The 12,390-nt window shown below is 39.6% G+C and overlaps 2 protein-coding genes across 2 annotated transcripts in view; one reads left to right on the top strand and one right to left on the bottom strand.

Moving 5' to 3' along the window:
- Positions 1 to 8,172, top strand: part of apmap (adipocyte plasma membrane associated protein) — a 36,965-nt gene extending 28,793 nt beyond the window's left edge. Inside the window, exons 8-9 of the mRNA XM_060925538.1 lie at positions 1,187 to 1,379; positions 7,229 to 8,172. Coding sequence (XP_060781521.1) covers positions 1,187 to 1,379; positions 7,229 to 7,438 — 403 coding nt within the window. The 3' untranslated portion in view covers positions 7,439 to 8,172. The remainder of the gene's footprint in view (positions 1 to 1,186; positions 1,380 to 7,228) is intronic.
- LOC132889243 (cystatin-F) lies at positions 7,697 to 9,576 on the bottom strand. The gene is made up of 4 exons (XM_060925539.1): positions 9,468 to 9,576; positions 9,076 to 9,251; positions 8,864 to 8,983; positions 7,697 to 8,664 (listed from the first exon to the last, which is right to left on the bottom strand). Exons 1-4 carry the CDS (start codon positions 9,553 to 9,555, stop codon positions 8,584 to 8,586), a joined length of 465 nt encoding a protein of 154 aa, XP_060781522.1. The 5' UTR covers positions 9,556 to 9,576; the 3' UTR covers positions 7,697 to 8,583.
- Positions 9,577 to 12,390: the final 2,814 nt, after the last annotated feature.

Below are 12,390 nucleotides of genomic sequence, written 5' to 3' on the forward strand. Positions count from 1 at the left end.
TCCTTTTCATCGATAAAGCATCGCAAGCTGTAGTGTGACCATAGCTTCATGAGGCGGATGTAACGTCTGATGCAACCCAGCAATTGCACCCTACTACGAGTAAAAAATTAACTTCAACTTGGAAAAAAAATTCGTGGCCCACTGGCTGAGAAACAATGAACTAGAGAGAGTTCTCTCATTGTGATTGAAATTAGCTGATTAAATTAGCTTTGCCTTCTGCTTTCCCCTTCCCATTTTTCCTCACGCTTGCGCATTATTCACACGTTTATTTCAGAGGTTCCCTTCTTGGCCTGCAGTCGATTGACTGTCACATCACTTCTCACGGAAAAGTGCTGTATGTAAATGTGCTCTGCCCCTCTCGCTGTTCACATACAGCTCATGTCTGCTGGAGGCAGCGCGAGTCTCTCCACCCACACACACACACACACACACGCATGCACATGCTTTACCTGGATGAATGATGCAAGCTTGTTGTTGCCTAGGTAACAGAATCCTTCATTAAGCTTCCAGCGTTGAGAGACAAATGGCACGTTCCTTCTATTAGTGAAGGTAATGTGGGCACAACAAGGGGAAGTGTAGGAAATGCTGTTGTGGAGGCTCGCTCTTTTATTGTTGTGGTTAATAGAAGCTTTGTTTCATGGGAAAGTGGAACGCTTAATGTTAGTCAGCCTTTGATTCAAATAAGGCTGAAGAAACCCAGTCACACACTAAAGTATGGAAAGTTACCAAAAAATTAGACCGCTACAGTTGTAGGAACCAAGAGCATGTTAATGAGTCATCAGTAGCTTTTATTGATTGTTAATCACATTTATTCGGGAGACAGTAAATTCTTCTTCTAAATTCTTTATGAATTGGATCCTTGCGAAAGATCCTGAGTGAACCGTCATTGAGAGAGTTTCATTGTTTCTGGTCAGCTACAGTACACAGGATTAATTAAGGGACATCAGTGAAACAGTTCAGTATTATAAGGTACTGTCTCACTGAAGATAGATAGACTGCCATATAGAACCATAGAACATCAAGGTCATTACTTTGCATTAAACAGCACTTTCAAAAGTATTGCTAAAGCCGGAACACGACTCAGACACGACTATAGCAGTTTTATTAAACTCCGTCATTACTCTCCAAGGTTGTTGGTGATAATGTGCTGATTGTTTCATTTTTGGTGTTGCTTAATTGCCCAAAGGATTCACGTGGCTGGTCTCAATAAGGGAGGCATGGACACTTTTATAGAAAACCTGCCTGGCTTCCCTGACAACATCCGCCGCAGCTCCTCTGGTGGTTACTGGGTGGCCATGTCTGCCATCCGGCCAAACCCTGGCTTCTCCATGCTCGACTTCTTGTCAGAAAGACCCTGGATTAAGAATATCATATTTAAGGTAGGTGTATATTACCCATTCAGGCTGCCTTCCAAAATTATTAGCACCCTCAATAAACAGCCAAACCGTGAGGAAAATGTGTATGTTGAAATACTTAAGTAAAAGAAAATGATTTTTTTTTTTTGTTTGGTTTTTTTTGGCCCCGTTGTTCCAGTGTTTAAAAATATCTTATTAGTCTTCATTCAGCTCTCTCTACAGGTTTTTGCTGGTGTTTAGTAATCACTATCTCAGACCTCTGAATTAAAGCTCGTTTCTCTGTCCAGTGAACAATTTTTATTTGTGATTGGATTGTTGTCCTACTGGAAGATCTAACCATGTCCCAGTTTCAGTGTCCTGGCAGAGATGGTGTGATTTTTTTTTTTTAATTTAAAATCTTCTGGGGTCTTATTTATAATACTTTGCCAAGGTTAGGTCCCCCAGAAAAGAATCATTGTTTGTTTATTAATCATTTGTAAGCATTTATAATAGGTGGATTTTTTTTTTTAATTTTGTAATTGTTTGTACAAACACTGGTCAAGTCAATGTCTTTAAAAAAAAAAAAAAAGGAGCATTTCAGAATTTGAACGTGTTCCCAGGCAAAACAAACCTCGCCCGGCAGCACTTTTTATACCTATATGTTGATAATGGTAACATTTCTCAATCATCAGCTGTCAGGTGATAGTCCTATGAAAATCCATGACTTTGAGTTTGGCATTTCAAATTCCTTCAAGGTCAAAGGTCATGGTGCTAAATGAAAGCCCATAGGGTACTTCCTATGAGTTGATAATGGTAGATATGTCTACCATCAACCGTTTTCAAGTTACAGCCCTCTGAAAATCCGTGACCTTGAGTTTGACCTTTCAAGGTCAAAGGTCATGGTCCCAAATGAAAGGCCATATGGGAGTTCCTGTATGCTCATAATAGTAAACATTTGTTTATTGGCAACCATTTTTGAGTTATAATGGAAAATGTTATTTTGACTGAAAGGTTGACCTTTCCGGTGACCTTGACCTTCATGTTGACCCGATTACCCCCAAAATTTAATCAGGTAATCTACGGACCATTGCCCACCTACCCGGAAAATCTGAAGTCAATTGATGCAACCGTCTAGATGCTAGATTGTTGACACACACACAAACAAACAAACGAATTGATTACAATACCTTGCCCCACTTACTCTGTCACGGACGAGGTAATCATCTAATACATCACTATTAAATAAAATGTGCAGGTGTAATGACCCAAGTAATCAAGTAAATAAGTTAATCCAAGCCAATTTACTCATCAGAAATCACTTGCACATTTATGGAGTGACAGTAGTTTCTCCTTTAAAAAAAAAAAATCCTAACACTGCCTTTATTGGACATGGGTGCAGTCGATTATGCTGGTTATGCTTCAGAAAATCAGCAACTGCTGCCAGTGGCATTTTGATGTTGGCCTGGTTGATATATGTGGGTGTGAAACTATGTATGCCATCCTATATGGCTGACATGGCACGACTCAGGGATGACTCAGTGATGCCAGACCTCATCAGTACTTGCTGGAACGTACCCATTGCAAATATCTCAAAATTGTCAATGCCTTGTAAGATAGGTCCTGAGGGATTGCATAATTTTTGCATGATGATCTCTCCTGTGGTGGCTGTAATTCAGAACACAATTCCAAGTGGATCTCCCTTAGGAATTAAAGGCAGTTCATAAGCCAGTTATTATTTTAAGCCAAAAAATCTTGGGGGGAAAAAAAGCTTTCTCATTAGTCTCCAGTTGGTAGAATGCTCTAAAAAAAAAAAACCCCAAACCAACAAGTCTATTGTCCGTTGTTATGCAACACTTCACAGCATTTTAATAGACTGAAGCACACTCATTACTGTTTTGGAAGGGGCTGTACGCATAAATGTGACAAGGGATTACATGTGGATGTCAGTTAACTCTGACTGCTTTTCACAAACACTCTGCTCCAGTCATGATGTCAGAACTTCAGCCACTAATTGCCCTTTTAGTGGAAATGGTTATGTAAGGTGTGAAGCTATTTTAATAGCCATTGGCTCATTTCTGAAGGTCACCATCTTTTCTCATTCTCTGGACATTTTCTGATTTTTGCCAAGTTGATGGATAACAAAGACACAAAAATGTTCCTAATGGTTCAGTTTTGCTTAAAAAGGTTAAATATTAATGTCACCTATTTTGGTTTAAAACAGTTTTCTGGGTTCTAATAAGTGAGACCTTTTCTTTGAAAAATTTCTAGTGCTGTCAAGCGATTAAAATATATTTAATCGCGATTAATGTCGCGACTGTCATAGTTAACTCGCGATTAATCGCAATTTAATCGCACATTTTTGTCACATGAAAAACCATTGTAATTCTCTTATCAGCATAAAAAAGTGAATGGGCTTGCTTTGTACCAAGGTTTTTTTTTTTATTGCAGAGCATAACACGTCTTGTCACAGCCACTGACATCCATAACTTCCATATTAGATGAGAAAGCCAAGGGATGAAAAATAAAGTGCATATCACTGTGGAAATAAAAAAAAAATGTTTTATTTTACTCTTCATTAGTTTCTTTTGAAGAGAAGTATTTGCCATAAAAGAAGAAAAAAAACAGATAACAAAAATAAAAACATTCATCATACATTCAAAAATGTTCATCATAGTGTGGCACTGTATTATCTAATTCTCACTGCTTTATAACTCTACACCTACCCGGTGGAGCTGAGCTGGGAAACTGAAGACTGAAGGAACAGTATTGAAAAGTATTTTTCCAGTCTCACCTGTGAAAGGTAATCCCATGTGATCTTGTTTGGACGGTAAACCTGTTGGTACAGTTAAACGCAGCACATGAATGAGGCATCTTTATTCTCGGCTACTGTCTAGACGCTACACCAGAGACGGTTGAAGAATCTCCACTTTGCCACATCCAATATGGCGGCGAGGATGTTTATATGTCTATGCCTTTCTCCATCACTCACACGTACTCTTATTGAAGCAGCGCGCGACAAGCCTCAACAGGAACTACGGGTGACTCGCAGGGCCAAATTAGAATTTGCGTTAACGGCACTATTTTTTAAAATTGCGTTAAATTGAGATCGCGTTAACGCGTTATTATCGCGTTAACTTTGACAGCACTAAAAATTTCACTTCAGTGAAAAGATGAAATTCCTCTCATATTTCCAGTTTATAAACAGCAATGGTACAACCCCAATTCCATAAATTTGGGACACTGTGTAAAACATAAATAAAAAAAAATGAGAATTTGCAAATCATGGAAACCCAATATTTGATTGAAAATAGTACAAAGTCAACATATCAAATGTTGAAACTGAGAAATTTTGTTTTTTTGAGAAACATGCTCATTTTGAATTTGATGCCAGTAACACGTTTCAGAAAAGTTGGGACAGGGACATGTTTACCATGGTGTTGCATCACCTCTACTTTTAACAACACACTGTAAACGTTTGGGAACTGAGGAGACCAATTGCTGGAGTTTTGAAAGAGAAATGTTGCCCGATTATACAATTTCAGTTGCTCAACAGTTTGGGGTCTCCTTTGTTGTATTTTGCACTTCATAATGCGCCAAAAGTTTTAAATGGGAGACAGGTCTGGAATGCAGGCAGGCCAGTTTAGCACCCGGACTCTTTTACTATGGAGCCATGCAGCTCTAATATGTGCAGAAAGCGGTTTGGCATTGTCTTGCTGAAAGAAGGAAGGCCTTCCCTGAAAAAGACGTCTGGATGGCAGCATGTTGCTCCAAAACCTGTAGATCATTCAGCATTAATGATGCCTTCCCAGATGTACAAGCTACCCATGTCATGTGCACTAATGCACCCTCATACCATCACAGATGCTGGTGTTTGAACTGTGCACTGATAACAAGCCGGATGATCCCTCTCCCCTTTAGCCTGGAGGATGTGGTGTCCATGATTTTTTTTTAAAAAGAATTTCTACTTTTGATTTGTCAAAGCTCGGGACAATTTTCCACTTCACCTCAGTCCATCGTAAAAGAGCTCAGGCCCAGAGAAGGTGGCTGTGTTTCTGGATATTGTTTATATCTGGTTTTAACTTGCATTTGTGAATGTAGTAACGAACTGTTTTCAGACAATGGTTTTCTGAAGTGTTCCTGAGCCCATACAGTGATTTCCCCCAACAGACACGTGTCTGCTTTTAAATCAGTGTCTCCTGAGGGCCTGATGATCACAGGCATCCAATGTCAGTTTTCAGCCTTGTCTCTTGCATACAGAGATTTCTCCAGATTCTCTGATTCTTTTAATGATATTATGTACCGTAGATGATGTGATCCCCAAATTCTTTGTCATTTTACATTGAGGAACATTATTCTTAAATTGTTGCACTGTTTGCCCACACAGTCTTTCACAGAGCGGTGAACCCCTTCCCATCTTTACTTCTGAGAGACTCAGCATCTCTGGGATGCTCTTTTTATACCCAGTCATGTTATTCACCTGTTGCCAATTAACCAATTTTTTTTTAAAGCATTACACAACTTTTTCAGTCTTTTGTTGCCCCATCCCAACTTTTTTGAAACGTGTTGCGGGCATCAGATTCAAAATGAGCATATATTTTTCAAAAAAACAATAAAATGTCTGTTTCAACATTTGATATGTTATCTTTTTGTACGGGCGGCACGGTGGTGTAGTGGTTAGCGCTGTCGCCTCACAGCAAGAAGGTCCTGGGTTCAAGCCCCGGGACCGGCGAGGGCCTTTCTGTGCGGAGTTTGCATGTTCTCCCCGTGTCCGCGTGGGTTTCCTCCGGGTGCTCCGGTTTCCCCCACAGTCCAAAGACATGCAGGTTAGGTTAACTGGTGACTCTAAATTGACCGTAGGTGTGAGTGTGAATGGTTGTCTGTGTCTATGTGTCAGCCCTGTGATGACCTGGCGACTTGTCCAGGGTGTACCCCGCCTTTCGCCCGTAGTCAGCTGGGATAGGCTCCAGCTTGCCTGCGACCCTGTAGAAGGATAAAGCAGCTAGAGATAATGAGATGAGATGAGATCTTTTTGTACTATTTTCGATTGGTTTCCAAGATTTGCAAATCGTCATATTCTGTTTTTTATTAGCTCATCCGGCTGCAGGACAGATGAGCTTACGCGATCACGCGTCGTCTGTCCGTCATCATTGTCCGTCCACAATTTACAAAAATCGCTACTCCTCAGACAGGATTGATTGGATTTTGATCAAACTCCTAAAGAATGTTCCCCAGGTTGGTATGTATAAAAGTTGTCAAGACGGTGGTGCCACCTGTCATATTTAACATTTTATGGGCGTTGGAAAATTTTGGGTGACTCGTCACCCCAAATACTACTGTTTGTAAACTGCTAGGATGTTTTCATTGAAACTCACCCAGAAGGCTCTAAAGACATATCCCAACAAGAATTGTTCACCAGGTGGCGCCACCTGCCATGGATGCAGCTACACGGGGATCATATGCAATTTCACAAAAAAAATCGCGACTCCTCCCGCAGGATTAATCGGATTTCAAATTTGCACACAACAACAGTGGCCGGTATGAGCTACAGCCTCGTTGAGGCTGTTTTTGATGTTTTATACAGTGTCCTAAATTTATGGAATTGGTATTGTATTTTAATACCCCCCGTCCTGTTTTGCTAATATCTACCAAGGGTGCTAATAATTCTTGAGGGCACTGTAGCAGATTTTCATATCAGTGATGCTTGGCGCTCTTGTTCTCATTTTCAAGTTGATGATTCAAATTATTTGGAACACTAAATCTTAATTCTGGAACTGTTATTTATGAAGGACTGTTCTCACATCCAAGGGTGTTAATCACTTTTATATGAAGTGGTGGGTATTTGTAAGACAGTAGCAAGGTCCTTGCTCATCCTCAGGTCATCTGTGCATTTTCAGCTCTTCAGCCAGGAAACACTAATGAAGTTTGTGCCACGCTACAGTCTGGTGGTGGAGCTGCGCGATGGAGGAACATGTGTGCGGAGTTTCCACGACCCTCACGGCACTGTGACGGCCTACATCAGCGAGGCCCATGAGCATAACGGTCACCTTTACCTGGGCTCCTTCCGCTCTCCTTACCTCTGTAAACTGGACTTGAGCAAAGTGTAAACCAGTCCTACATGAACATGGGACTAGCGCTCGTATGCTCGTACCCTGGGGCTGCTTCTTTATCAGTCATGTAACATTTTCCTCAACAAACCCTTTTTGTACCCTGTCCCACAATCCTCTGCTGAACCTGAGTCCTTCGTGCACATTAATGCAGATATTCGGCTTTGACACAGCATTTAGGTTTTTGTTCTGTATGAGCCATGTGACTATTTTAATTCTCCCTTTTTATGTTGAATGATGCACATATATAAACATGCCTGCAGATGCCAGCTTGCTTTATTTAAAAAAGGTGACATTTCTATATTTGTTTTGCTCTTATGACAGATGGTGAACAGTGTTTGCACTGTGATTTCTGTTATTTGCACTGAACTCTCCTCTGGCCCTTAAAATAGAGCTGCTGAGTTACTTGAAAACTTTGCAACAGGAATATCAGTGCAGATGACAACTTGTGAAATTTATAACTTCTAGTTGCAAGACTGAAATGTAACTCTGGAATGACAAAACAGTATTTTACATATCCATTGCTTTACCTTAACACATTGGCATTAGTTAAGTTTTGAGAGTCTCTGAGCTTCCATTTGCAAAGTTCATTTCAGCGCTGAAGAGGGAACTGGCAATTAGCAATAATTTCATGTTGAATGCTTTGCTAATTTGTGAACTGTGGTAATTGTCTGTGGTAACTTTTTCATATCAGCTACTGCATAGCGTGTACAATAAATTAAAAGAAAGAGCGAGCCTGTTTATACAATATGTCCAAAGCTAGGGCCTTACACAAGACTAAGCTTAATATGAATACTCAGACTAGTTATCTGACACCAACACCCATGCCACAGTGAAAGTCACATTTTGAGATCACAATTTCTCTCATTCTGATGTTTGAAGTGAATATTCACTGAAGCTCTTGATTTGTATCTGCATGATTTTATGCATTGTGCTGCTGTCAAGGGACTGGCTGATTAGAGAACTGCAGAAAACAGCAGGTGGATGGGTGTTCCTAATAAAGTGGCCAGTGAGTATTCCAGCTATTATGCATGATCAGTGACAGCACATTTAAAATTACGTGTACCAGTTGAGCATTTTATTCTTAGCCAGTTAAATTGAAAGTACATGCTGTTTCAGACGTATAGTTATTAGTCATACTTGTTTCAAGAAACGCAAACCCAATATGTGGTCTTCATTATCTTCTGCCATGGTATAGCCCACACCTCAAAGTTACAGAGGAAAGTCTGAAAGATAAAAAAACAACTTATGTAATGGTAAAAAAAAAAAAAAAAAAAGAGTTGACTATCGAATAAAATTTAATGAAAAGAATGACTGAACTTTATCTAAAGGCTATTCAAAGATTATAGAGGGCTCAAGCTGTGTATGCAATTATTCTTAGCAGAATTTAAAATTTTCACACATTCAACAGAAAACACATTTCACCTGTTGCAATTGGCGTTCTGTCTGGAAGCTACATTTATCAAGATCAGCACCAGCGTCTCTCTTCTTGCACACAGTCCGAGATATCTCAATTTTGAGAATGTACTTTATACCTTTAACAATCTGTGATGATGATAAAAAAAAAAAAATAGGAGCAGCATGTTATGGTTTATTTCACACATGAAGACTTGGAAGAGGTAGATTGGAGGTCTTACTTGTTTCTGTGCATCATCAATGGCTGAAGCCTTAAAAAAGAAGGCATCATTGGACTTGTTGTTGAAGAAGTAGACTGCAGTTAGGACAGCCTTTTTAACTTCTGTATCATTCTTGCTGACATTTTGTGGTTTGCCCGGAGCTGGCCCACTCTCAAAGAGAGAAACTGGAGATTTCTCTGGAAGATTTTCAAAAAGATATTCGTTTTCTTTTCCTTCAGATGGACAACCTTGACTGAACACTTCAGTAGCGAATACATGCACTTTTAAAAAGGCATAGATTTTCGAGTGAAACCCTTCAGACAAGTTACTAGTTCTGGTAAAAATCAAATACAGCTATTTAAAGGCTCTTAATGTTTAAAAGTTACAAAGGCTGTAGTATATGTATTTCTTACCAGATGAACAAAACCAAGCCAGTAGAAAGACTAGAAGCAGATGATAATAAGCGTCCATAATCGTGCAAGTTTTCTCAGCTTTGCTCATTGACTTCCTGTGGAGCAACACTCCAACCACCTTAATATAACTGATGCAGTCCCCCAACAGCACTTACCCACACCACTGCTAGAAAGTTCCACTTTTGCTAAACTGCACCACAACTGCAGCAAGGAACAGATGAATTTAATTAAGTAATACCCTGTCAGACAGAGTGTTTTAACTCTCCTAGGATATTCGTATTCATTTTGTATATGTTATATTTAATTACTTATCACCTTTCTTAGCTCTCAGGGTTTTTTTTTCCTCTTCTTAATATTTTGCACCTTAACTTTTTGCACCTTTGGGACCAACACAAAAGAAATTTCATTGTGCCTTAACAATGACAAAGTACTTGAACCTGAACTTAATTTTTATAATAATATCACTACAGCTCAGGACACTACAAAAAAAAACAAACACATTATTAATAATAATAATAATAATAATAATTTTAAAAAAGCCAATGATGCTAGCTAATTATTTAACTAATCCTGTAATGTGTTTACATTTCTGTACTGATGATCTGTTCTTTTTATTGCCATTTGTATGAACTTTACAAAGACCATCACATAGAGTAGTGACTGAGACCCAAGAGTTTAGAAACGACACTCAGTGGTGCTAGCAGACCCTAGTGGTTTTCCACACATCCTGTGTTCAGAGCAAATGTGTACACGTGTACACACACCACTAAAGAGCTTGCAAAACTGATAAATTCTTCCTTATTAAATTCTATCATTGGCTTCAGACAAGCGAGATTGTTCGTGAAGTAACTCTTGAGGGGGAAAAAAAATCGAGTTAGCTCCAGAAAAGCAACTTCACACAAGTCTCCATGGCTTGCACCTAAACCAGTTGGATTAAACCCCTCTTCCAGTTTTTGATTGGCTGATTGGAATCATCTCCAGTCACATGGTGAAAAACAAGATTCCCAGTTTGTGGAACCAGCAGCACTACATGCTTTAGAACCGATTTGTCCCCCATAGTGGTTTCCCACACACCCTGTGTTCAGAGAGAATGTGTACACATGTACACACACCACTAAAGAGCTTGCAAAACTGATGGCTTCAGACAAGCGAGATTGTTCGTGAAGTAACTCTTGACAGAAAAAAAAAAAAATTGAGTTAGCTCCAGAAAAGCAACTTCACACAAGTCTCCATGGCTTGCACCTAAACCAGTTGGATTAAACCCCTCTTCCAGTTTTTGATTGGCTGATTGGAATCATCTCCAGTCACATGGTGAAAAACAAGATTCCCAGTTTGTGGAACCAGCAGCACTACATGCTTTAGAACCGAATTTCCCCACTTTTCTTTCCTGATGTCATTTACTTTTCACTGAGAAAGTTTGTGAAAGTTTTGGAGTTGACTCTGCTGTCAGTGAAATTGTTGCTATTTCTTATGTTTTATTAAATAGCCCCCAGCCAGTAGCCTACTTGTGTCTGCTGTGGAATTTGCATGTGTGTCCGGCAGGGGGCGCTTTGTGGACGCTGGCGTTTTCAGTGTTCTGCCTCATGGGAAATAACGTGTTCGAGCTCTCCTTTATCAATAAGGTAATCATTACTGCTGTCAGATCTTGGATACAGAAATATCCATTATTTAACAAACAAAATGAAGCCTGGGAAAACTATAGATTCGGATTCATAATTTAGTTCTAGTGGCTTTGTGTCATGAAAAATGCACACGCTTCACAATTTTGAGCATACAACATTGGCTACATTTTCAGTCCTACATCTTTATCTTATTTGATCCTATTTTATTAGTGCTTTCTCTCCTCAATGACCTAGACTCAATGAAAGTTTAATGGGATGATAGTCTGTTTATTGTAAAACAAATCATCATTCCAGTTTTACTCGACTCCCAGAATGTTAGTTGCAAAGATGGTGTGTACCTGTCAAAAGTGTCTTCATGCTTTCCAGCGGTTGGAACCGTGTCCAGCCATGACCAGTTCCCAGAGCATTTTTTAAGGATTTTCCACTAGGAGACCAACTGGTCTGGGCAATACAATCACAGGCCCCAGAGTCCATGCGGCTGCACCGCTGCAGCATATTCTGTGATGCAAAATGGTTCACCAATCACCATACAGACAAACACACTACAGTGACTACACAGCTATCAAGAGCAATTACCAAGCACAAATGTTATGTCAAAGACACTTAAAGTTACACAGTAATGACATCGGATTCTGACATCAGCCATCTCAGTAACCAAATTTTAGTTTTGTTTTTCTTAACCAACATGATCTTGTGTGCATATCTTATAACATAGATCTTCATTTTCCTTGTTAAATGTATACTTACATGGTACTTGGTTAATTAACTGCAACTGATTGAACCAAATGATAAGACATAACTTGGTTTAAAATTTGGTCTCCCAGTGAAGCTGGTTTGGCATTGACTAGGAGACCAAATCTGGCCACTGGGAGACCATTTGGTCTCCCAGTAACTATGTTAAAAAATGCTCTGCCAGTTCCTCATGTGCATGCTCCTCTTGCATGTTTTTTGGCATGTGCTTGCTGGTCGTAATTGAACCTCTGCCTGTCCACTTCATCATAAATTAGATTACCGTAGCTGAAGAGCATGCAGCCATATCCTCATATGAGAGACCACAAAGCTCATCAGAGCATTCACACTGAACCCCCTGCCACCAAAATCCCTCTCCATCTGTTGTTTATCAGCTGCTTCACCACTACCTATTCAGGGGCTTTTACTCATTTTTAATGTTGATCCTGGCGCAGTTTTCCAAATCCTAATATTGTCACAGTCACTTTTTGCATTTAGTGTCATTCTTACCAGTATCATTTGTTATTTATATATTTCACATATAACAGACATGAAAAAAAACCACCACATAA

This window comes from Neoarius graeffei, chromosome 7 (genome assembly GCF_027579695.1).
Source record: "Neoarius graeffei isolate fNeoGra1 chromosome 7, fNeoGra1.pri, whole genome shotgun sequence".
NCBI lineage: Eukaryota > Metazoa > Chordata > Actinopteri > Siluriformes > Ariidae > Neoarius > Neoarius graeffei.